Genomic DNA, 26,727 nt, shown 5'->3' with positions numbered 1-26,727 from the left:
CAGGTTGGCCCCGAACTCACAGAGGTCTGCTTGCCTCTATCTCTGAGCGCCAGGATTAAAGGAGTATACCACAATTTCCCTCCAACCCCAATTCATAGTAATTGTAGAAACTAAAAGCCATTTAAAAATGATAATGTCCTGAGTTTATCATACACCTGGGTATGATGTTTGCTTGCCAATGTCAGTTGACTATAATGGCTTCTTGGAATGCTGCCTGAGAAGGAAAAAAAAAAAAAAAAATCTGTGATCGATTAGTAATGTCTGCCATGGATACGAGACTAGAAAAGAGTGGCTTTGTGTGCTGCCTGCAGGCCACTGTGGCCCTAACCGGCAGTTCTTCTGCTCTGCCTACCATGTGGCTTTTCACAGAAGGGAAGAGAATTGGAAGATGTGCCTGAGATCTAGAAAATGAACACGTATTGCTGAGACGTGTGCTGAGACCTCAGTTATCACTGGATAAGAATTCAACTTCGCTCTCCCATCTTGGCCTAGTTTTCTGAGAAACATGACTCTTGAAAAGGCTCCACCTGTCACGGCTGATGGACCAGGACAGGGTTCTTTGTCTCCATGGTAGAGGATGGAAGGAAGACAGTGCCGAGGAATCAGCAAAGCTACGGAGACGCTGCCAGATGGAGAAGGAGCAGCTCTGTGCCAACTGCCTGTTCCTCAGGTCATAGAGTGGGGACAGAGGATGGTGACCCAGAAAAGAAGCCACCCCAGGCGACAGCTGCCTGGACAAGTTACATCAGCTACTAAACTGACAGAGCTACTACAAGCTGTTCTAGATTGTTCTGGTGGAGAGAGGATGCCCAGCAATTCAGGTTACCAAACTGCAAAGAAGGCTGGGACAGTCGGTACCCTAATGACCCCGGCATGAGGCAGCCCGCCCTGGGATTTGGAGGGGAGAGTGATTCTCTTGCTCACAGCAAGTCCAGACCACCTTGTAGGGTCAGGCTTAAGGTCAAGGCCTTCTGGACCCGGCTGTGCCCCCAGGCCTCCAGAGCGGAACTGAGGAGCCTTCCGAGCAGAGCGCCTTCATTAAGCAAGCACAGTGTTTATTTGGCGACCGTGATGGCTTCCAGATGTCTATGGGGTGGGGCCTGGGAGCCAGCCATGTGCTGGCCTGAGCTCTGGCCGCTGATGGAGAAGGAAGGAAAGAATCTGGCCTTGTTACCCTCTGCCAGATGACTGCTGCTGGGCCCTTCGTGGCTGATAAATCATCCCCAGAGGCACTCCCAGGATGCTTGACAGCCAGGACAGCCGAGGAAGCTGAGGGAACTCGGAGGAGGAGTAGGGTTCACAGCTACAGCTGGGAAACTGAGGAACTGGCCTGGAGTCACAGAGGGAGCACCTCCCCAGGCCCAAGGCTCTGCCCCTTGCCACCTGTGTACCCCAGATTCTCTACCCAACTCTGCCTTGCTCAGAACACTCTTGAGAGTGCACCCCTACTCTTCAGAGGGCGTCAGTGGAGTTGGGGAGTGGAGGGGAGAAACCTCTGCCACCACCCAGAAGACGGGAAGAGTTAAGCTGTGGTCAGCTCTCACCTAGTCTTCCTGGGTACCCAGTACCATGCTCAGCACCCTTCCAACACCCTGGTCACTACCTCAAAAGACAAAGGATCCCATCAGCACAGCCGCGCCCAAGGGGAGATCCTGCCGAATGGGAACCAGTGTAGGGCATAAAGTCCCACTGAAGGCAACAGAACTGTGACTCATTGCCACCTCTGTCTTGTCCCCACCAGCCCGTGTCTCAACCTTTCCACTACCCTGAACACTTGAGACCATTCCAGGATTAGCCTTTAACCAGAGCCTCCTGGTAGGAGCTTCCCAACCGTTGTTGTAGAAAGCAAGTCACCTCTCTTCAAAGGGATTTGTGGGATCTGGGCAATTTGCTGGGTGTACCTGCTGCTACTGGACAAGAGTTGTCCCAACCCCCCAGAACCGGCTAAGCTAAAGAGTAGGCAGTGGGGTGGGGAGCAGTGGGGCATGCAGGGGGAGGGAGATGGTCAGTGCTCTCCCGGGAGGTTATAGGGTGACTTCCTAGGGAAGACAATGGGGTCAGCTCTTCTGTCGCTTCTCATCCCCTGGCACTCTCCTGCAGCATCGGCTTTTATAGCTGAGTGTGGACTGAGCCAAGCTTGTGTGCAACCCATGGGTCCTACCCAAAACTTGATTTTTCAAAAATGCCCACCTTGGGCTTAGAACCATAGCTCAATAGATAAAAGTGTGTGGAGTGCACACGTGAGAACCTGAGTTCACATAGAACCACATAGAAGCTGGGAGCACGGGCACATGCCTGTAAACGGAGGCTGTGTGGGAGGTGCACAGACAGGCAGTCCTGGAGCTCATTCACCAGGCGGTCCAGGCCACCTGGTTAAGTTTGGGTTTAGTGAAATACTGTGACTCAAGAAACCAACTGGAGAGCACCTAGGGAAGAGGCCCAGTGCGCTACATACACTCACATATGAATGCATATAGTTACATATGCCACACACCCTAGGACAAACCCAAGGTCGCATTGCCTGCCTTCAACATGATCCTCTCTTGTGGCAGGATGGTCAGAATTCTAAGTTGCCTTGGCAGGGAGAGAGCTTCTTCAATTTCCCCCACATACTTTGGAACAAATTCCAAAAGAAGGCTCCTTCCCTCTGCAAAGACAAGTTCACAAGTTTAAAGAGCTAAAATCCCCAAAACAGAGGTCTTCTTGTTCAGACGGGCTGTCTCTTCCTGGGTGATGCATACAGCAGGTGCTTAGTAAATGAGCACAGTGGGGTGTACACAGTGTATCAATTCTGCACTTTGTGAAGGTCGAAGTGTGTGCTTGACATGTGTCCTCAGAACTTCAGATTTCTCCCAGCTAGAGCCCCACTGGCCTGGCTTCCCTAGGGAATGACCACGGCCTTGGCTGTCCCAGCTACTTTCCCAGGCTCGATGTGGGTCTGGGAACATCTAGAGAGAGCCAGGTTCAGGGCATGCAGCTCTCCGTGCCCAGGAGCCTCCAGGCCACCACCTGGAGCATCTCGACCAGGCTGTCAGTGTTCTTGCTGTGTGAGACTCCCATAGCAAAATGCCGAAGGGCTCACCTGGGGTGCCTGGAGACAAGGACCCTGGCAAGCTGTCCTCGGCAACTTGCCTTGCCTCTCTGTCTCATTTGACTCTGGAAGAAAGCAAGCGTCTCCCCCTAAAAGTGGGGACAAAACTGTGCCTCCACTCTGAAATGCCTCCCGCCCTTATGTGGGGCTCCATGCCAGGACAAGCTGACAAGCCAGAAACTAAAGCCTGTGGTGTCACAGAGAAGTATAAACGCCATCTGTCAACAGGGAGCCGAGGCACGCTAATCTAAACACGGCCCCAGAGACAAGTCCTCTCAGCTCATAAATACACAGCTCACAAAGTCCATCCTTGAGGCCCCTGCCTACTCTGGAGACATCTTCTTTCCCAGAGCAGCAGGCATGGGAACCCAAAGCACCCTGTCCCTCAGCCACCTCCTGGCACTAGTTACCCCATTGGGTGTCTGCTTAGGGTGCCCTCTGTGGCCCCACCCTGAGGGCTCTCACAGGCCCACAAGATGAAAACTCTGTAAAGGAGTGCAGAGAGCTCGGAAGGGAAGTGGAAAGAGATTCCACCTTGGCAGGAAGTTGAAGATGGCTTCCTAGGAAGGCATGTATATGAGAAGGTTAGAAGAAGAAAGCCTGAGCAAAGGTCCTGGGGCCCACGAGCAGGAGAGAGGCTGGCTTGGGTATGGAGTGAGCAAGAGGAAACACAGGCAGAGGCTCTGATAAAGGTCTGAGTGTCCAGGAGGGGACAACAGGAGGGCCATAGAGGTAGTGTCCTGGGACCCACACATAGATCATTCCAAATAGGCTCAAGAAAGCTGGTGTCAGTGTTGTGTGACAGCTGCAGCTCTGCCCAGAGATTCCACACCCATGCCTTGCACTCAGCTGATACTGGAGGATTCACAACACAGAGATAGGCCTCTCTATCTATCTAGTGGGTAGGTTCTGCTAGAGACAGTGGTTGGGCTCTGTATTACTGGAAAGATGGATACAGTAAAGAATAGGCTTTGGAGAGGACATAGCTGTCATTTGGCCAGGGAGCAGGACAGAGGCACAGATGGTATCCTCCGGGCTTAGTGGATCTGGAAGCTGGACCCTAAGGTAGTGGAGTCCCACCCCTGCTAACTCCCAGGATCCCGGAAACGGTCTGTGGTCCCTTTGCCCCAGACTCTGGGATAGCGTCTGAAACTACCTCCTGTCACCCCAAGGCGCTCCTCAAAGCCTCAGCCTCTTTACTTTTGGGGTGTTTCCCAAGTACTTGCCTGGGGGTTCAAGAGATTGGAGGAGACAATGCAGAGCCTGGAGATAGGTACTCAGCACCACCCATTGACAGCCACCAGGCAAAGTCCCCATGTACAACACCATGCAAGACCCAGCATCCTCACCCACAGGGGCAGTAGGCCTGGAAGGAACATCTGTGGTGGCTCTGTGGTGGCTCACCTCTGACACCTGCTGCTTGTCCAGCTGGAACACCTGGCCAGAGCTGGTGGAGGCAATCTCCTCAAAGGCCAGGTAGCCAGGATGGGTGCGGTCACCACAGTCCCCAGTCAGCACAAAGACCACCTGGAAAATAGGCAAATAGACCCGTGCTTTCTACTGTAACCAGGAGAGGCAGGACCCCAACCATGGAAGACATGGGAACAATGAGAGTGTCCCCTGCAGGGGGATCAGGATAACACAAGGCAGGGACAGGGCAGGGGCGGGGTGGAGCAGGGGTGGGGTCAGAAACACAGCAGGTGCTTCATGAGTAGGATGTGATCTACAACAAAGAACAATACTGAGGTAGACTCCTTTTGGAGTGGCCCCTAGAGGCTACCATGAGAAGAACCCTGAAGCACTCTAGAATATTCTAGACATGTAAGCGGCTACGCCAGACCTTGAGATTTTCCCCAAGAGTAGACCCGCCCTTCTCCCCTCCGCAGCCATCAGCAAGAGGCAGAAGTCTTTACCTGTCTTCTGAACATACAAGGACAAGAGTTCCTGAGCTGCAAGGACCAAGGGCTGATGATGAGGGTGGAGAAGTAGTGCATGATGGGAAGATGGGGGTGGAGCTGCACCAGGGCAAACCTCACCAGGAAGTGAGGGCTCCTGGGCCCAGAGCTTGCAACCATGCTGCCTTTACAGAGTGGCGGCTGTGCTCCAGGGCATTGGGAGAGCCACCTGGCCCCACTCTCCAGTGGGGCTTCCTGCTCCCTCACCTGGCCTCCTGCATGGCTGCCCGCCCCATCCCTAAAGCTCTCACCTGCGACTGCTTCAGCTGCAGGAGCTGCAGGAGCTCATTCTTCTTGTGGTAGTCCTTGGCACGGGCATCCGAGAAGACGTAGATGAAGGAGCCAGGATTGGCAACCTCCACTGCAGCCTTGATGGCCCCCACACTCATCTCTGGGCAGTCACCACCTCCCTGGAGGGTTGAAGTGTGTCAGCAGCTGCCACCCACCTCATTTACAAGGGGGGGGGCAGCCTGGACAAGCCTCTAAAACCAGTGGGAGTTGGGAGTTACTTCAAACCACCTCAGTGTGGCTTCATTGGGTCAGGCTGTGGTCCCTGTTAGTCCCTCCCAGCATCTGCCCTATTGTGACTTTAGACAGGTGTTATTCATTCTCTCTCTTGTGTGAGTGACAGTCCCATCTTATAGAAGGTACAGAAAACGGGGGGGGGGGGGGGGGGGGGGGGGAGCTGCTGAGACATGAGCCAGCTTTACACACGTGAGTGTATAAAGGTATGTTTGCACATGTACTTACATGTGTGTGGACATGTATGGGGGTGATCGTGCACATGTATGTGAGTGTGTGTGGAGGTCAGAAGTCAATGTTCTAAGTCCGCCCCTAACTTCACCTATTTTCAGATCCATCTCTCACAGAGTATGGAGCTTGCTGACTCTGTTAGGCCTGCTAGCCAACGGGACTCTGCGATCCTCCTGTCTCTGCCTCCTCAGCACTGGGATTACAACCACACCCAGCCTTTTACATATTTGTGTGGCAGGTGTGCTTTACTGAATGAGCTGTTCCCAGATCATTACCATGTGACAAGGGAAAGCTGAACAGAAGCCACTGGGGACAGCCTCAGGAAGTCCTGTGACAGCCAAGGATTAAGAGTAAAAATTAAGAGTTGAGCCGGGTAAGGCAAGAAGGAGTGTTCTCTCTGTCACTTGCCTGGCATCAGGCCCTCAAAGAGACACATTCACACCCTCTGTGCCTGGCAGCACCCAGAGCTTTTGTGAGGTGAGAGCACACATAGTTTACAAGCCCAGCCTGCTGGAGCAGCCGACCCCACAACATAACTTTGCTTTTTTTTAAATTAATTAATTATTTTATTATTTACATTTCAAATGTCCCTTTTTTTGGTTTCCCCTCTGCAACCCTTCATCCCATCCCCCCTCCCCTTTGCCTCTAAGAGGGTACTTCCCAACCACTTACTCCCTCTCTCCTCATCCCTGCAGCATCCCTCTACAACTTTCCCTCTTAATTCAGAAAGTCAGAAGGACTTCCGGAGTCCCAGGTGTTCTAGACCCTGCTCCAGGCCCTGGGGAATTCAGTCAAGAAGCAGGCTCCACCTATGGAGTCCCTGCTCTCAGAAGGCGAGTGGTCTCAACTGTCAGGAGAAGGACAGATGCTGGAGCCAGGTGTTTTGTGAGACATGGGTACTCAAGTAGCCAAGGATATGTGACCCAGGCTCAGATCTGGTGTAGGGGTCTGAACTAAGCTGTCCGTACGCCTTCACATAAACCCTTAATGGAACAGCGTCTCCCCTCACTCATTTATTAAAATAGTACCCAGTATGCACCAGGGCTCTGTGATGTATTTGTTTCATGAACTGAGGAAAGGAACCAGGAAGTACTGGCTTCTAGGACCAAGCTAAGATGTGGGCTGAGGGAGAGGCAGGGCCAGGAGGGAGGAGGGCACCACCTTGGCAAGACCTTGGGCTCTGTCATAAAAGAAGATGAACAATAAAGATGGTGGGTGGCCCACCTGAACATAGAGTTCTCTCAGCTCTCTCTGAAACACCACTGGGTCTGCCGTGAGGGTCACCGGGCCAATATCTGTGGGGAGAGAGAGAGATGCAGGTGGGTTTCCGTGAGCATAGAAGGGCCACAGACAAACCCATTTGCCATTCCATCAGTGGTTTCAAGCTTTCTCTAAGAAACCCCCTTTGTGCACCCCACCCATTCCTGCTTCTGAAGGGAAAAGGATGCTGGGAAAACAGATGGAACAGGAAACAGTTGCTGTATTCTGCAACACACAGCAAGCAGCCAACACCAAGCCAAGCAGTAAGCATGAAGCTCCCCAGAAAAGTCTATCTACACATCAAAGGGGCAGCACGGAGAAGTGGCAGAGTCACACACTGGATATGGAGGGGGTGTGGGGCAGGGGACACCCCTCCAACACTGGTGGAACTTGAATTCATTCCACTGCCTCAGAAGAGAACACACGTTTCTGAAAGATCAAGAGCTAACAGTCTGTAGACCTGGCCACTCTCTGTTCATAGCTATCTAAGCAAGTAAAATAAAAACCCTGGTGCCCACAGCACCTTCTGCTCAGGTGTTCATAACAATCCTGTCAAAGTTCTTGAACCCTAGTAACTGCCAGACAGACTCCATCTTGGGTGATTATGAAGTCAAACAGCTACAAAGCAGCTTACGGATGAGTAGTGTATACATTGGGTAGTGTATACAATGCGGATAAAATGCAAAATAGACGACTAACTTTCTGGGAAGACACAGTAGGGCAGTGTGAGACTCAGGATATTATGATGTCTAAAACTAGGGAGTGATTTCTAGAATTTTCTATTTAAAGATCTTAGCTCTTGGTGGATTGTCAGGAACTGGAGTATGGAACGTGAAGCTGTAGATAATGGGGGACTACTGTGATCAGTTCCCAAACTGAGCAATAAAACAGATGAAGCCACCAGGCAGGAGCATGCATGGGTCTCACACGAAGGAAACTGAGAAAGAAGCCAGACTTGGGAGTGCACACGCACGCACGCACGCACGCACGCACGCACGCATGCCTCCCTTGGTGAGAAGCCGGTACAGGAGTTTCCTGTACTGGAGCTTGAAAAGGCAGAAGGATCAGCTGAGGTACAGCAGTGCTCTAGACCCCGAAAGGAGTGTGGCCTTCATAATGTGCCATCTGCTGAGAGCACACAGCTGAGACTCACAGTCTGGTATCTGTTGATTTGATATATTTTAACAGCCTCTGTGCTCACACTTGTGCGGTGACATTTTGTCCCCTAAGCCATTGCCGAGCCCCTTGTCATTTCTGTGTCAATAATAGTGCAGGCTATTTAAAATACAGATAGATAGAAAGACAGACAGACGATAGATAGATAGATAGATAGATAGATAGATAGATAGATAGATAGAGAAAATAGATGTTAAGCAAATAGGTAGAGTAGATAGATGATAGATAGACAAATGATAGGTACATAGATAGATGGTAGATAAATAGACAGATGATGGATAGATAGATAGATAGATAGATAGATAGATAGATAGATAGATAGATGAGGATATGAATGGATGCAGGGATGAAGAGACAGATATAATGGATGGATGGCAAGATGGTGGTGGTTGGGTGATGGCTGAGCTCTTCCTTCCTTGGGTTTGGCTTTTCTATTGCCCTACACGGCACGAGGGAAGGTGGTTAGTCACTGATTAGGCTTCATCTCTTGTTTCTCTTTTTCTTTGAATGTTTTAGTTCATTGGCTTTTAAAAATTATATTCTCTTTTTTTACTATGCATATATATATATATATATATATATATATATATATATGGCATGTGCATGTATAAGCATGTTCACTCTGTGTGTGTGTTCATATGTATGTATGTGTCCAGGCCAGAAGTTGACATCAGGTGGCTTCCTCAATAGATCTCTACCTTATACATGGAGATAGAATTTCCCTGTTGAGCTCAGAGCTCTCTTACTCAGCTAGTCCAGCCAGCTAGCTCGGAGATCCGTCTCTGTCTCCTGTGCACCGGGATTGCAAGTGAGCTGCCATGCTCCCCTGACATTTACCTGGGTGCTGCGGATCTGGACTCCAGCACTCACACTTACATAACAAACACTTTGACTTACTGAGCCATCTCCTCAGTTCATTTAACGACTTATTTTTATATGTGTGTATGTATGCACGTGTGTGCGTGTGTGTATACATATGTGTGCCACGTGTTCAAGTGCCCTCAGAAGCCTAACAGGGCATCAGATCCCCTAAAGCTGGAGTTACAGTTATGAGCCACCACGTGGCTTATTTGAATGAGATTATGATAATCTTGGCAGTCCTGGGTTGGAGGGTGAGCTTCTGAACCCAACTTCTAAGGCTCAGCCTCCAACCACCCAGGTCCTAGGAAAGACCATCCTTGTGAGAGGGAGGTACCTCTGGGAGGCCATGTCACCCCAAAGCAGCTGCCTTCTTGTCTGACCTCCTCTGGCCCCATACATCTCGGTAGACATCACACTACCTTCCCTACAATTCTAGGAAGGGTCTGAGTCCTCAGGGGTCACCCACCAGCTGTTTGGGGACTCAGAGATGTATGTTGTCTTCAGCGAGGGATGCCCCTGCCTCACTGAGAAGGCTGGCCCCTCTCACATCCAGCAGAGCACTAAGTCCAGAGCCAGACAGAGCAGGACAGCAGGTTTGTCCCTGTGAGAGTTTGCCTGTAGGAGAGATTACTGGGTCCCTCCTTCTCCCTAGTTTGTTTGGTTTGTTGTTGTTGTTGTTGTTTGTTTTTTGTCTCAAACAGCTGACGCTGAACAACAAAAATCTCAGTGGCTTTGCTTGTGTGCCAGTGTGAGCCTTCCTGACACAGTGTGCCTCTAGATGTGGCTTTAAGTGCTGATTTGTGTTTGGTTTTTTTCTGCTTCTGTCATAAAATACCCAATGCTAGCTGATTTATCAAGAAGAAAGGTTTATTTCTGCTCACAGTCCTGTGAGCTAACGGGTCCAAGACTATAGTACAGCATCTGCTGGGGACTCTAGGAGCATCATGTGGCAGAAGAGAAGCAAGCACACTAGAGAGATGAGCATCAGGGGAAGAGGGCTCATCTCAGTAGAACTAACTCAGTTGGAGATCAGGGGGATGACTAATTACCTGTTTCTGAGAGTGCAGCCTCATGACCTAAATCCCTCCCCTGGGCTCCATATCACCACATGGGAGAACTAAAGTTTCCATAACTTAGCTTTGGGGTGGGATACAGGCCATGGCAAAGGTGATGACAGGCATGGGTTTATTGCTGTTAGAGGTATAATTTATTTATTTATTTTTAGACAAAGTCTCTTGTAGCCCAGGCTATCCTAGAACTCTCTATATAGCTAAGGATAACCTTGAACTCTTGATGCTGCAATTTCTACCTCCTGAGTTGCTGGGATACAGGTGTGTACTACCTCACTCAGTCTTTGCAGTGCTGGGTGGAACCCCAGGCTCTGTGCATGCTGGGAAAGCCACTGAGCCATGCCCCTAGCACAATAAAGTCTAAGTCCAGGGAGACAAAGCAACCTGACCAAAGAATTACAAGCAGGGATCGGTAGAGATAGGACTGGAATCTGGGTCATTCTGACCCCATCTCCAAGCTGTCAACCAAGCTAGAGGCTGCAGATGCTCTGTGCTCATTCCCTGGGCCTCATTGCTCCTGGAGGGGAGGGACGTTCGTGACTGAAGAAGGACATTTGCCAAACAGCTGGGCAGATGTAGCGTGCAGCCCCTAAAGGCTGGGCATGCTGGCCGTGGGAATGATTAAGCCTGTGACCTTGACTCCCCTCAACCACCCTCCTGCATATGAGTCCCAGAAGCCTGTCCCAGGCTCATGCCTCTACAGGGGAGCTTCTGCTCTGCATAGAAAGGAAGTCTCTGGGATCTGTGTAGGGCATGCAGTGTTGGAACAGGTCAGATGCTTTGCCAGACCCTGGTCTGTCCCTGTTGGTCCCAATGAGAATAGTCGGGGCTGTAACTGGGCCTCAGACTTCATCTGTAACAGTCTCTCACCCTCTGGGCAAGGAGTCTTCCCAGATCTTTCCTTTCCTTCCCCATGAGCAAGTAGCATTTGAGTCCCATATCTATCTATCTATCCCTCTCCCTCTCCCTCTCCCTCTCCCTCTCCCTCTCCCTCTCCCTCTCCCTCTCCCTCTCCCTCTCCCTCTCCCTCTTCCTCTCCCTACCCTGCCACCACCTTGCCCACCTTCTCCAGGACTCTGCTGTCCCATCTCTAGGAGGCAGAGGCTGGAGAAGTGGCATGCAGGCTGCTGGTATTCTGACATTTCCTGAGCCTGAGCTAAGGTGTCACCTTTGAATATATCCCCAAATGACAGGCATGATGAGACAAGAAACATTAGGCTGGTGGCTCTGTCCAAAGAACAAAAAATGGTCCCAGAGCCTCTGCTGTCCCTTCCAGGAGTCCAGAAGTCCCTGGAAGCCCCTGCCAGGTAGAATACCCTGGCAGGATAAGTGGATCTTGGCTCAGTCTGTTGCTGTTCCTTCAGGATGTACTGGGCCACAGTCCTGCTGGCCTCAGAGCGTCTGTCACTCCCTGTACCCAGGATGCCGTTCCCAGTCCTGTTTACTCCTTCTCCACTCAGGATGCCACTGTGAGACTGATAGGCATCATGGCCACACACCAAGGAGTTTGGTACTCTGAGTCTTTCTGGCTGCACTGAGGGACCATGGCAAGCTGGCATCTGCCTGGCCTAAGGAAATCCTTCCAGCGTTACCTATTGGGTAAGGTTGACACTAAGGGGCTGGCTCTAATCCCACACCCCAGCCCTCTGGGGATCTCCACTCTCAGATCCATCACCTTTTAGCCACAGGCACACACCTCCCCAGCACCCAGCACCCACCTTTCCTTCCCTCTCCATCCTCTCCCAACATCCCTTCCCTGCAAAGACTCAGGCCTAGAAAACCCTTGACAAAGAAGTGTATGGCTCAGTCAGGCCGTGACATGAGCCAGGCTGGTCCCCAGAATAAATCCAGGTTTCATTTCCGCAGCAGATGACTCTGCCTCAGGATGATGAGAGCCAGCTGGATGGAGCTGACACCTTACAGGTGCCTGGATCTCCAGCCTCCTGGGAGAGGTGCCTGGAGCTAGACCAAAGCAGTGAGGACCCTCTGACTAAGGGAGAAAACCTTGGCTAAAGAACCCTCTAACATAGAGGTGAGAACCCAAAGCTAAAAGAGTAGGGGCCCCTGGATAATCAAGGGAAACACCAAGCTAAGTTGGTGAAGACCTCCAGTCCACAGAAAGGAAACCCCAAGGCTGATGGAGGGAGGGGTTCCGGGCTAAGGGGGTAAAAGCCTTTAAGTTAAAGGAGAGAGGGCTGTCAGGCTGAGGGAGTGAAATTCCTCAGGCTGGGACAGTAATAGCAAAATCAGGGTGGAGGAAGACAATGAAGACCTCCACACATACACACACACACACAAGTAGCTTCCACACGCTCCAAAAAGCTGCCCTGACCATGAGCAGTTCTGAGGGCTGAGCCATGAGTCCAGCCCAGCCAGCCCAAACTCTCCCCTCGGGACAGTAGCACACCTGGAGACCCAAAGGCAGGGGGAACTCTGGAAGGTTCTAAATTGGCCAAGAGTCAGACATATGCAAATTTAAACAGGGCATCATCTGTCCTCTATCAGTTTAGCATAAAGTTCTTATAGCACACTAAACAGACAGAGTTACCGGCCAGGATGTGATAAACATAGTCTCCCAGTGTCTCCTGGGCAGGTAAAATGCAGGGAGGTTTTCCATACTGCTCAAAATGCAAAAGGTCGGGTCCACTTCCACAGAACGGTTTCATTTCCAGGAATACACACGTAAAATAAAAGTAAATATATCTATTTTTAAAGGGAGCACTTTGAAAAAAATTAAGATTTTATATGCGTATGAAAGCAGCTGTGATGCTCAGCGGGTAAAAGGGCTTGTCACCAAGCCTGATGTCACCAAGCCTGATGTCACCAAGCCTGATGTCACCAAACCTGATGTCACCAAGCATGATGTCACCAAGCCTGATGTCACCAAACCTGATGTCACCAAGCCTGATGTCACCAAACCTGATGTCACCAAGCCTGATGTCACCAAGCATGATGTCACCAAGCATGATGTCACCAAGCCTGATTTCACCAAGCCTGATGTCACCAAGCCTGATGTCACCAAACCTGATGTCACCAAGCCTGGTGACCCACAGGTGAAGAGAGAAACTAACTCCCAAAAGTTTTCCTCTGACCTCCACATTCATGCAACCATACACACAAATAAATGTTTCTTTTAAAAAGGGGGATGTATGTAAGTCAGATACACTGGCTATATATTGTCACACAGAGGCATACATACACACACATGCACATACATATGCGGGTGTAAACGTGTGACACCCCATGCATGGCCTGGGAGGACATAAGAATATTAAAGTTTACATTTCTTAAACACTATATTATTAGAAAGTTTTATAAATGTATTTTCATTTTTGCTTCTTAGGGCTTGGAGTTTGGTCTCGTGATGGAACCCAGGGCCTTGTGCAGGCGAAGCATGCGCTCTGCCACTGTCTCCACCCCCAGCCCCAGTCTGGCCATGTTTGAAGGAAACAGATTATTAACTGGAAGAGGTGAACCCTGAGCCCAAGCCTGACAAACAGCAGAAGGGAAGAGCTTCCTAGACGGTTTGAACAGACTTACCCAAATGCAAACCTCCTGCACATGTACTCAAGCCAGAAGTCAGCTCAGTATTAAAGAGAAAAGCCACCATGACCACGGGACTAAAGCAAGGAATGTGGGAACCAGTCACAACGGAGGGATTGCATATGTAGGTCAACAGGAAACAACCTAGCAACATCACAACAAAAGCTAGACATTTACCTGCTAAAATCAATATCCGTTCCAAACCCTGCGTGTACGCATGTGCGTGCGTGCGTGCGTGCGTGCGTGTGTGTGTGTGTGTGTGTGTGTGTGTGTGTGCGTGTGTGTGTGTGTGTTTTATTTTGTTTTAAGACAGGGTCTCATGTAGCTCAGGCTAGCCTCAAACTCCCTCTATAGTGGAGCCTCCTCCAGCTCCCAAGTTGGATTACAGAGTCTGGTCACCACTCCCAGTTTTACAAGGTTCTAAGGACAGAGCGCCCTCTGTGCAGGTTAGACTAGGGCTCCAGCTGCTGGGCAACACCCTCGACCTTATCGTGGGATTTTTTTTCTGTTTGGTTTTGCTTCTCATTTGGGTTTTTCTTCTGGTTCAGTTTGTTGTGCGTTTTGGTTTGAGGTGTTAAAAATAAAAACTGTCATCCTTTGCATACAGATTTCAAACCAAAACAAAAGAAACCCAAACACACTTCAAGTGGAGGGCCAGGGTCCTAGGGCTCGGGCTGAAGCTCTGTGTCTGAGTGTGTGCTTATCACACACACAGCCCTGGGTTTGATTCTCAGGATCAAATGACAATTGAAAAACAATTGACCAAGAGACAACCAGTAGCCACCAAAAAGAATCAACCTGTAAACGACATAAAACAAGAAACAAGACATGATGCCTGAGGCCACCACCTTTCTTTATGTTATTCTGCACACCCGGCTGAGGAGTGAGCTGGGGTGAGAGCAGGGCCAGAGCCTGTGCACACTGGATGTTACCACCAAAGCTGAGTTTGAAGAAAAAACTCGAGGGCCTAGGGAACAGGCTCAGTAGTAAAGTGCTGACTGCACAGAGAGGATCTGAGTCCAGATGCCCAGTACACGTGTAAGCACTAGCTATGGTGGTGTGTGCCCAGAACCCCAGCACGGGACAGGTAGAGACAGGAGGGGGGGGGATTGCTGGGACTCTCTGGCCAGCCAGTCTAGCCCAATCAGGAGCTCCAGGTTCAAGGAGAGATTTTGTCCCCAAAAACAAGATGGATAGAGACCAAGGAAGATGTCCAACATCAACATCTGGCCTACACACACACACACACACACACCTTCAGTAAAAACGTCTGGAAGGTAATATATGTATGAAAACAAGTTGTTCCCCAACATTCCAGAAATACAGATTTTCAAAATGAAATGTGATGGATAATAAAAACATCCTGATCAAAATAAAAATAAAAGTCAGGTGATTCACACTAGCACTTAGGATCTGGAGGCAAGTAGATCTCTGTATGCCACACATGTATGCTGTGTGCATGTGAGTGTAGGTGTCCCAGGGTCCAGGAAAGGGAGTCAGGTCCTCTAGAGCTGGATTTACAGGCAATTGCCTGCTACCCATAGTAGATGCTGGAAACCAAACTTGGGTTCTCTGTAAGAACAGCCAGAGTGCTTAGCTGCTGAGACATCCCTCCAGCCACAGCTGATTTTTTTTAAGAGAAGTTAACAGTGGTTTTCTGTTACCTAATATTTCATCTGAAAGAATAAATACTTCAGAATAGTTTTAAAATGAAGAATACGCAGGGATGGGGATGTTGCTAAGCAGCAGAGTTTGTGCTTAGAAAGCGCTTGGAAGGTAGAGGCAGGGAGTCAGGAGTTCAAGCGCATCCTTGCTACACAGGGAGCCAGGCTACATGACACCGTCTCAAAACAGTAAGAAGCATGAACCGGGTTCTGGCTTCCGTCTCTAGCAGCATGAAAACACAGAGATGAAATGAGGTTTATAAATAGAAGAAGAAACTGATGTAAGTGGCCGGAGAAACGGGTTCTAGAGGACAAAGGAGAAGCTGGACCTGAGCTAACAAGGCCGTTTCCCACGAGGTTAGGAGTTAATGATTCTGAACCCTTGCCTGTTCATGCTGGAATGGAACAATGAAATAAATGGTTGGCGGACAGACACGGGAAGCCAGGTTTGTCAGTGTTGGAATGGGAGGCTGAAGATAAGCCACATGTGTTCGGCCTGGCTCTACGTGGAAAGAGGTTAGGACAGTGCATGTGGTAGTGATTTGGTGCTGGAGACATCAGTACGAAGGCATGTTCTCCTTGGAGGGACACGGCTGTGTGTTAGGCATCCTTCCTGCTGCTTTGATAAGAAATACAGCAGAATCAAAGTTGGGGAGTGGGGAAAGAATGTGTTTGGACCCAGGGGTAAAAGGTTATAGTCCACTGGGTGGTGGTGGCGCACACCTTTAATGCCAGCACTGGGGAGACAGAGGCAGGTGGATCTCTGAGTTTGACCCCAGCCTGCTCTGAGCTCCAGGATAGCCAGGGTTACACAGAGAAACCCTGTTTCAAAAGAGGGAGGAGAGTGTAGACTATAGTCTACCACATCAGGAAGGAACAGTAAAGTGACCGTGGTGAGGAGGCCATGTACTAGGACAGCTCAAGTGTCTATAGGTCAGGATGGAGTAGGTGGCTACCTGTGTTCCACCAGCTTCCACTGGCTTCCTACTCCTCCCTCAGCTGAAAGGGTCTACTGCCTGCATTCGGGGTGGGTCTTCCCGCCTCAGTCTATCCTCTCTAGAAACTGCCTCACAAGCATAACCAAGAGTGTGCCTCATTAACGCCTGAAGCGTTCCTTCATCCAGTCAAGCTGACAGTTTAAATTAGCTACTATAAGGTGGTTCTACCCAGAAACACTGCAGCCAGCAGGACGGCTCATCGGGTAGAGGTGCTTGCTGCCAAGCCTGAGAATATAAGTTGGATGGATAGGACCCACATGGTAGGAGAGAACTGACTTCTAAAAGTTGTCCTCTGACCTTCTTGTGTATGACATGACACATGTCTGCTCACATCCTCTCCCCAATAATTTTTTAATGTAATAATGTTTTTTTAAACCAAAGATACTGATAGGAGCACACACAAGTGTTGTTTATACTCAGGTCTCCCTGCTCTGTCGTGAAAGGGGTCAGCAGAGGCCCCTAAGCAACCAGAAGCTCGTTCAGCACCAGAGCCTGGCTGCTGACACCATTACCCCCAAAAAACAACCAGAACTCCCCAGGGAAACAGCTAGTTCTATTCAATGTGTGGCTGCAGCATCTCTCAGTGCCGCGGCATGCATGGGGCTTAATGGTGTAGAGCTTGGGGGGGGGGGGCTGCAGCTGTGTTCCCAGCATGCACTAGGCCCCAGGGTTCCATCCTAGAGTGGCATAAGGGGATGTGGTGCATATCTGTGATCCCAGCAATCAGAGAGGAAGGAAGGAGGATCAGATGTTCAAAGTCACTCTCATCTACATAACAAGTTCAAGGCCAGCCTGGACTACATGTAACTTTGTATAGAAGTTATAAATGTATCAGTAAAGAAAAGCAGTGTTTTCAAAATACCTTCTCTTTGCTGCACTGGGAATTTGCATAGAAAAACAGAAGCCAAGCAAATTAGTTTCCAAGGACCAAAGCCTGAAGAGTCTGAGCCAGGAAATAAACAAAGTAGTCTTGGATTAGAACCAAGAAAAAGAAAGTAGATGCCAAACTAGATACATGATAAATAAGTAAACAAATGAGAAAGACCAGGCCACTCCCCTACTCAGGAAAATTCTGTCACTTCTGACACTGTTCCAGGGAAGGCAGTGGAACATCTCCATTTGCATTTGGAGGGCTGCACCTTCTGAAGAAACAGCAGGAAAAGAGAGCAAGAACCCCCTTCTTCACACTTGAGGGCCCTGGCCAGCACGTGACCAGGCACCGACAGCGCATGCAGGCCATCCTGTTGGAAGTGCCCATCCTTCCTAGACACAGTCGCTCTGGCATTGGATCTCTTTGTCCTTCTCCACCCCAAACTACCTAACTAGCAAAGTGTGGTGATAAAAGCATCCTAAGGCTGGAGAGGTGGCTCAGTGGGTGAAGCGGCTGATGCATGGTGTGAGGACGTGAGTTCGTATCTCTGGTACCCACGTAAAAACCAGGCATGGCAGTGTGCACCTGTTACAGGAGTCCTGGGGCAAAGATGGAGCCAGGTGGAGCTGGGGTCTCACTGGCCAGCCAGTCTGGCTAAAACAGTGAGCTCCATAGTCAGGGAAAAGAACTTCTTATTCAAAAGGTAAGATTTAAGGGGCAACGGAAGAGCTCCTGGGTCAACCTTGAGCCCTGGAATGTACACCACACTGAACATGCGTGCATACCACACATGTACACCACACTGAACATGCGTGCATACCACACATGTACACCATACTAACATGCATATATACCACAATGTTATATCACATATACACATGCACAAATACCACACATGTATACCATACATGCACATGCATGTACAGCACATATTATATACATGTAATAATGTGTGTGTACCATAGGTGCACATGCTTGTACAACACATGTACATCATACATGTACGGGCATGCTTACCACATGTGAGCACACACATGCGCATATAATACATACAGGGCACTTCTGCTCTATCCTCACATTAATTTCCAAATCTAAAACCATATGACATAAAAACTTGACTAAAAATTATATAAGAAAACTTAAGAGCAGATTTGAGAGCACATTCCTGTGGTCCCAGCAGTTGGGAAGTTGAAGCAGAAGGACTGTGAGTTCAAGGTCAGCCTGGGCTGCATCAGCAAAGCTATTTCTAAAAACAAAACCAGGAAAACATGGCTGGGCACAGTGGCAAATGTATAGCCTTGGCACTTGGGAGGTGAGACAGGGCAGGCAGCAGTTAAAGGCCAAGTTCTAGGCCAGCCTAGGCTACATAAAACCAATCTCAAAAATCCAAAACTAAACAACCAAACAAAAAACAAGCTAGGCATAATGGCACAGGCCTTTAATCCCAGTGCTCTAGTGGCAGAGGCCAGTCAGTCTCTATGAGTTTCAGGGCTAGCCATGACTACATAGTTAACCTGTCTCAGAAAACAAACAAATGAATAAATTAATCATAATAATAACAGAAAACAGGAGTCTTTCTCTTAAAGTTTGTTACTAAGACTGATAATTTAAAATGTGTGTTCCTGGCCCAAGCATCATCATGCAGCAGAAAGAATGGAACACCCAGATATAGTCCACTCTGTTTGGTAATTTGGGATCAGAGCAAGAGCCAAGTGATGAAGAATGGGGAGGGATTTGGGGGAGACAGCTCAGTCAATAAAGCTCCTGCCTCCCAAGCTTAAGGCCTGCATGCAGCCCCTCCAGCCCCATGTAAAATCTGGGTGCAGTGGTAAACAACTATAAGCCCAGCACTGGGGGACACAGAGACAGGCAGATCCTGGGAGCTTGCTGCGAGACAGGCAGGCAGGCAGGCAGGCAGCAGACAGGCAGGCAGGCAGCAGACAGGCAGGCAGGTAAGCAGCAGGCAGGCAGCAGACAGGCAGGCAGACAGGCAGGCAGCAGACAGGCAGGCAGGGAGGCAGGCAGCAGGCAGGCAGGCAGGCAGGCAGGCAGGCAGGCAGGCAGCAGACAGGCAGCAGACAGGCAGGCAGGCAAACAGCAGGCAGGCAGCAGGCAGGCGGCAGGCAGGCAGCAGACAGGCAGGCAGGCAGCAGGCAGGCAGGCAGGCAGGCAGGCAGCAGACAGGCAGGCAGGCAGGCAAGCAGCAGGCAGGCAGCAGGCAGGCAGCAGGCAGCAGGCAGGCAGGCAGCAGACAGGCAGGCAGGCAGCAGGCAGGCAGGCAGCAGGCAGCAGGCAGCAGGCAGCAGGCAGCAGGCAGCAGGCAGCAGGCAGCAGGCAGGCAGGCAGGCAGGCAGGCAGGCAGGCAGGCAGGCAGATTTGATGTTCTCTAGGATCAGTGAGAGATCCTGTCTCAAAAAAAGGTGACATTGACCTCTTCCCTCTTATGTATGCACATGCACATGCATACATGAACATGTACACATGAGAAAATGTACATGTATAAGACACATACACAAGCACACATACACACAAGCACACATGCACACACATATGCTTATACACACATATGAAAAGAGCAAGGATAATTTTATAAGATGAACCTAAATAATTAATTATTAATAATTATATTTAATTATAATATAAAATTATATTAGTTTTCCCTTTTTTTTCAAGACAGGGTTTTTCTGTGTGGCCTTGGCTGTCCATGAACTTACTCTATACACCAAACTAGCCTTGAATGCACAGAGATCCACCTGCCTCAGCCTCCTGAGTGCTGGGATTAAAGGTGTGTGCCACCACCACCAATAACAACCCCCCTGGCTATATATTAGATTTTTTTTCACTCTGTAGGCCAATTTATTTTTAATTGTAGGTAAAAGGATTTAATGCCAAAAAATAAAAACAAAGCAAATACATTTACATATGAATAATTTTATGATGATAAAACAAAACACACCATTCTAAGTATGCACTGGGAAGAAATGCAAAAACAGACAAAAGTCAGTAGACTTCTCTGTATGAATATTGAAGATCTCCAGACCCCAGGAGCCATGAACAATATGGAAAGGTAATGACCAGGAAAATACTAACCACTGGGCAGGGGACACACATCAGTGGCCCGGCACTTGCCTGGCATGGGTCCCACCCATCCCCCCCACAGGGAGTGGGCACTAAACAATGGTAAACAGTGGGTACCACCAACATAATGTGAATTATCAAGTGAATTAGGAGGAAAATCATTGCCACACCCACCCCCAAAACCCAACAGTAAAACTGATAATGCCTAGGAGAAAATCACGGGAGAGGGAGGGAGAGAGGGAGGGAAGAAGGGAGGAAGATACTCTAACGAACCCTTCAAACTATACTGAGCCTCACAAGCTACTCAGACCAGGAATTGGCCTCTCCCCTGACTCCCAGGGTTGGGGCAGCTGTGCTGTGGCCCCTCAGATGCCTAGAACATTCCACCACCACCACCTGGGAATGGGGGCTTTTGTAGCTGTTACTGGATTACTGGCTCGAAGCTATCTACAAAGTTATCTACACTTCCAGTCCAAAGGGACAGAAAATCTGTCACTGTTCTTCTCTGGAAGTTGTTCAGTCTGGCTCATCACTATGTAGCTTGGCTACTCTCTAATGCAATCCTCCTGCCTCTGCCTCTGCCTCTGCCTCTGCCTCTGCCTCCTCTGCCTCTGCCTCTGCCTCTGCCTCTGCCTCTGCCTCTGCCTCTGCCTCTGCCTCTGCCTCTGCCTCTGCCTCTGCCTCTGCCTCTGCCTCTGCCTCTGCCTCTGCCTCTGCCTCTGCCTCTGCCTCTGCCTCTGCCTCTGCCTCTGCCTCTGCCTCTGCCTCTGCCTCTGCCTCTGCCTCTGCCTCTGCCTCTGCCTCTGCCTCTGCCTCTGCCTCTGCCTCTGCCTCTGCCTCCTGGGTCCTAGGTACTACAGGCACTTGAAACCACACTCAGTTAAGATTTCTTAAAACTTCTTGCTTACCTTTGTGAATGTTTTAGTTATTTTAGTCTGTGTGTATGGGTGTTTTGACTACATGTATGTTTGTGCCCCCCTCATGTGTGCCTGACACTGGAGGAAGCTAGAATAGTGTGTCAGATCCTCTGGAACTAGAGTTACAGATTCCAGTCATGACACCCACCCCCCATCCCTGAGGTGAGTCCCGAGAATAGAACCCAGGCCCTCTGGAAGAGCAGCCAGGGCTCTGAACCACCGAGCCATCTCTCCAGCTCCTCAATCATCTATTTACTGGGTATGCACAGGCACCGATAACTTTCAGGAGGCAGTTCTCCTTCCACCCTGTGAGTTCTAGGGATAAACTTAGATCATCAAGCTTGGCAGCAAGCACCCACTGAGCCGTCTCGCTGGCCCTGCTTTTTGCAATGAAAAACATACTAAAACTATTTCTAAAGCTTAAAGTCATTCTTTGTTTCCAAGGCTGTGCATCCCTAAAGCACCACCAAGACCCTGCACACACCCACAAGCACCCAGTGGCTTCCTTTAAGAAAACACTCCCAGAACACAGAGCTGGGGGCGGGGGTCAGAAACCCCCGTGTCTCCAGTTCATCCTCTACTGAAGGGCATACCATTTGCTGATTCAGCAGACACAGCCAGAGCCCAGCTGCGATGCCTGCTCAGAATGCAGAGCTACAAGCCCATACAAGGACATCAGGGCCTCTCAGTTCTTGGCCTTGCTTGCTATAGGCAGCAGGCAGCAGGATTGGCTACATCCAGCCCTGCTGTGCCCCACTTCCACAGGAGAGCTGCCGGGTTCTCTGTCTCTCTCTGTCTCTCTGTCTCTCTCTGTCTCTCTCTCGCTCACACACACACACTATCTTCCAGCCCTTACCTAGCCACTCACCCCAGGAAATCTTTTATTCTGAGCATGTCCCTGGCAGGAGCATCCTCACAGTCTTTCAATGTCCCCTCAATGTCCTCTCCCTGAGATTGAGTGATGGCCAGGCTCTATACCTAAGTGACTCCTGCCCCCTCATTTTGACACAGTATCTTGAGCTTGAGCTTTCCAATCCTCCTGCCTCAGCCACCTGAGGCTGAGACTGCAGGTGCATGTGTCATGTTGTGCTTGCCCAAACTGTCCCCACTAGGCTGTTGGATCCTCCGTATGAATCCTAGCCCCTCCCCCACTGTGGGCCTTCTATATCCTTGAGTTCTTCTCCACCGAGTGGACTCTGGGCATAGCTTTAGGGAGGATGGTTTAGGCAGGCTGGGGGAAGGGCTGGTTTGTTTGTTTGCTTTGTTAAAAAAAATAAAAAGGACCAGGGTCCAGTGAGGTGGCTCAGCAGTACTTGCACCAGCCCTACTGAGCCTATGGTAAAAGAGACCATGTGACTCATCCAGTTGTCCTCTGACCTCTACACGTTTGCTGTGGCACATCCACATACATACATGCACGTAGTAAATAAATAAACATATATATATATATAATTTTTATTTCAAAAGTGAGGTAGTTACCAGGGTGCCCAGATGGGAGCACATGCTCACCAGACCTAAGCAGAGGGGGCCCCCTTCTTCACCTCCTAAGGTCAAGTCCTTCTCAAAATTCTTTCCATGTTGGAAAACTGAACATAAAATTATTAAAAATAAATGTCCATGCAGCATAAATCATGGTAGAAACCTGAACTCCAGAGAGGCACAAGGTTGCATGAAGAAAAGTGCATTGAGACCGTGCACCCAGAGTTAGGGCCCATCTTTCCTTTCAACTCTTGTCTACCTGGTGTTTACAGATGCTCCCTCTGCACCAGGAATGGGGTGGTGATGGCAAAGCTTCTAGGATGTTCATGTGTCAGTCAAACAGTTCATGTGTGCTTTCAAAATCATCAGTATGTCTCTAGAGCACCAAGTCCTCTCCAGAGCATCCCTGGTCCTCTCCAGAGAATCCCTGTTCCTCTCCAGAGCATCCCTGGTCCTCTCCAGAGCATCCCTGATCCTCTCCAGAGCATCCCTGGTCCCTTCAAAGCTGGTGCTATAGAAGCAAGGGGAAGGAGCCATGGAGCTTCGTCTGTATGTTTGCTTTTAATGATGACTATTCAACTCTTTTATGTCAGCTGGATTGCAAGTTTTTATTTCCTGGCAGTTAGAGGGCCATTTTCACTTGGAAAAATTCCTTTACATCTATGGTAAACTTCATTCTGATGAAAAGTTAGACTTGTATCTTACTACCAATTTTTTTAAAGAGATGAGCATTATTTAAATTTTAATGGATTTAAAATGAAGTACAGATGTATGGTGAGATGGCTCGTGTGGTGAGATGGCTCGTGTGGTGAGATGGCTCGGTGGGTGGAGCCTTACCACCAAGCCTGTTAACCTAAGCCCCAGCTCCGGAACCCAGGGAGTGGAAGGAGAGAATCAGCTCCTGCAGGCTATCCTGGGACCCCACAGACCCGCCACGACATGTATGTGCACCCACAAATAGATATTTAAAAATCAGAAACAAAGGATTAAAAGGAAGCAAGGAGAAACAGGTGGAAAGAGAGACGGAAGAGGGATAAAGTAGAGGAAAGAGAGAGAGGACTGAAGGCTGGCGTGAAAGGCTGAGCCACACGCCCGCGGGGAGTCCAGAGGAGCATCTGAAGTTAGTGGGCAGGACGGGGTAGCAAGTACAGCCGTCGTGAGCCCATTTTGGGCTCAAGACACGATCGGTCTCTAAAGGCTGCTATCCTATCCTGCCATGGGAGCCAAGTGTTCTAGAGACAAACAGTAATGGCATCATCTGGTGGCCTCGGGAAACCCTGTTGGTGCCCTGGGTCTCAGTCACTCCAACTAATGGGTGGACTCATCGTATCTACGTTCCCACGGTGTGAAAATGCCTTTGGAAGACCAAGACCAAACCAAAAAGTGTGGGAGGGGGGAAGTTGGGAAGATGAAGGCTGACATACATCCCAGCAGAGTCCTGCCTCCTCACACATCCAATCTCATTATCCTTTTGGGTCTCCCTGGAGTCTTTTCCTAGAGTCCTGGTCCCTGGGCTTAGACCTGGGGAGCCCCGTAGAGAAGAGGAACAAAGCCTCAGATAACACAGTCGGTCAGGTCGGTGGAAAGACTGGAGGGTGGGAAGTCAAGTCCCTGGAAGATTCTGTGATTGACAAATATGCACACCCCTGAGAGGTTTGACAGGCTGCCATCAGCTCAGTGTGTCTCCGCAAACACGCCACTGTCAGTGCTGTGTGGAATCTGCCTTTGCAGTGGGAGCCTTTAAAGCTAGCCTGGATAGACACGAGGGCAGATGGAAGCATATGGCTTAGCTCTCAGGCTTAGGCAGGCATACAGTGGAGCTCAGATCCCCGGCTCTCTCCTACCTCAGTGTAAAGCTGAAATGTTTTCATTGAAAAAAAAAAGTTGAGAAAAGTAGTTAGGGTTGAGGATGTGGGGACATTTCTCCGCTGGGTGCAGAAGTCTTTTGATGGTGAGGCTTCCCAGGGAGCATTTTCAACCCTGAGCTAACAGGGTGACCCAGGGAGGATCAGCAGGTGTCAAGGAGCCCTGCTTTGCTGGGACATTTTGCTCTGCTGAAGTAGGCAGGCAAAGGGGAAAGGGCTACAGGCCGAGTCACTCCTAGCCATGGGTTCCACAAAGGGCTGCATCTCCCTCTTGAAAGAGTGGCCATTACCATGGCCTGGACTCTTGTCTGCAAGCTGGGAGACGACTCTAAGAAAAACCTAAAATCTTACAGACAGTTGGCACGATGCATGTAGCCACAGGTTCAATCCCCAGCACCGGATAAAAGGGATATGTTGGTGCAGGTCTGCGATCCCAGCACTCTAGAAGCTGAGTCTAGAACGACTCAGAAGTTCAGAGTCGTTCTCCACTACATAGAAAATTGGGAAACTAGCTTGGGCTACAGGAGATCCTGCCTCAAAGGGGCAAGGGGAGGAGGAGGAGAAAGGAGAGAGGGAGGGAAGGAGGAAGGCCAGGCAGGCAGGCAGGCAGGTAGGCGGATAGACAGGCAAAATAAAATCAAGAACCAAAAACCGCACAGGCTCCTGGTGCCGGCTGCCAACACATCTCCACACATTTTCCCACTTCACAGATGGAGAGGATGGGGCTCAGAAGCTTATGGTCGCCTGCTACCCATAACCTCAGTGCCAACCTGGGGGATGCAGGAGAGTGTGTGGCCAGGCAACGGGAATGTGCCAGAAGTTGCTAAGGTTCCGCTTATCACTTCGCGCCAGGCAAGGCAGGACGCGCAGCCTGGATGGGGGGTTGCGAGGGGACCGGACACGGGAGGATGACACCTCGAGGACGCGGGGGTGGGGGATGAGGTAACTTCGAGGACCACGCGGGGCGCTACCTGGGTCGTGGAAAGGCACCAGTGCATAGTTAGCGATGACCCGGCTGCGGCTGCTCAGACTGCGCTCCAGAATGCGCGAGGCGCCGTCGATCACCTGCATCAGATCATCCCACATGGAGCCGGTGACATCGAAGACGAAGGCCAGGGTGGCGTCTCCTGTGGCGGGGGACAACGTCTTCGTGGGCGCGTCAGATGAGACCACAGCCGCCACAATTGTGGAGATTGCCACGAGCAGCGGCAGGAGCTGCGCCCCAGGCGTCATGCTGAGCCGGAGGCTGCAGCCCTAATGAGACACACAGGTCGTAGTGAGAGAGTGCCGTCTCGCTCTAGCGGGTCCACCGGACAGGGGTGCGGCGGGGTTCCCAGAGTAGGAGCCCGAGGCGGTCCCTAACGCCCACCCCGCCTCCCGCACCCCTCCCCCGCGTCCCGCGGCGTGACTCAAACTTTCCCAGCCCCGCGGCTCTCTGGTCCAGCCCCGAGGTTAGAGGAGGACGCAGGGCGGACGGCAGGAGGGAGGTGGGGCCGCGGCCAAAGGCGAGGGATGAGGGTACGGGAATCCGCGGACACCTGCAAGCCCTTCTGTGGGGGCGGAGAGGCCACACGAGCAGTCTAAGCTTGCCTCAGATAGGCATTCACTGCTACCTCCACCCGGCCATCCCAGGGACCCAGTGGCTCTGAGCCTCCCTGGTATTGTAATTATTCTTGTCAAAATCAATAAGCCTAAGCCTGGCGTCCACCATGGGCACGACATCCCACAGTTATATTCTGGAAGCTTGCTGTAATGCTAGGGGGAAGACAGTAAGACCAAATGTACTTGATGCAGGCCATCTGAGGCTCAGCGAGAGATGAGCCCATTGCTGAGTGGTATAGGCAGCATCCGAAGACCCCCAAATAGAAGGACCCCAAATTCCTTGAGCTCTACTATCTCCCCTGAGTATTGTAAGATGTCGTTGCAGGTCATACGGGGACTCTGGAGGATCAGGTACACACTCCTCTGGTCACCTATCTAAGCGGACTCACTAATTCCATGTGAAGGGTCTAGGGCACACGGAAGGGGCTGCCTGGGCTGGGTCCAACCATCCTTTACCTAACAGGGCTCCTCTTCAAGCTGGGTGAGAGATGCTGCCTCTGCCAGCGGGCCAAAGTGAATGTCCTCTACACAATCAGATTGAGGT

General features: G+C 50.3%; 1 protein-coding gene across 5 annotated transcripts in view; it reads right to left on the bottom strand.

The window, feature by feature from the left end:
- Positions 1 to 25,910, bottom strand: part of Hmcn2 (hemicentin 2) — a 148,797-nt gene extending 122,887 nt beyond the window's left edge. For 3 of the 5 annotated variants that reach the window (XM_076928467.1, XM_076928469.1, XM_034495438.2), the window contains exons 1-4: positions 25,553 to 25,903; positions 7,024 to 7,094; positions 5,298 to 5,456; positions 4,496 to 4,618 (exon numbers count right to left, since the gene is read on the bottom strand). In XM_076928467.1, the coding sequence (XP_076784582.1) occupies positions 4,496 to 4,618; positions 5,298 to 5,456; positions 7,024 to 7,094; positions 25,553 to 25,814 (615 nt within the window). In that variant the 5' untranslated portion in view covers positions 25,815 to 25,903. Of the gene's footprint in view, positions 1 to 4,495; positions 4,619 to 5,297; positions 5,457 to 7,023; positions 7,095 to 25,552 lie in introns of all 5 variants that reach the window. The other 2 variants (XM_076928470.1, XM_076928468.1) reach the window with 2 other exon arrangements.
- Positions 25,911 to 26,727: the final 817 nt, after the last annotated feature.

This window comes from Arvicanthis niloticus, chromosome 2 (genome assembly GCF_011762505.2).
Source record: "Arvicanthis niloticus isolate mArvNil1 chromosome 2, mArvNil1.pat.X, whole genome shotgun sequence".
NCBI classification, from domain to species: Eukaryota; Metazoa; Chordata; class Mammalia; order Rodentia; family Muridae; genus Arvicanthis; species Arvicanthis niloticus.
This window is presented reverse-complemented; position numbering and strand designations above follow the sequence as displayed.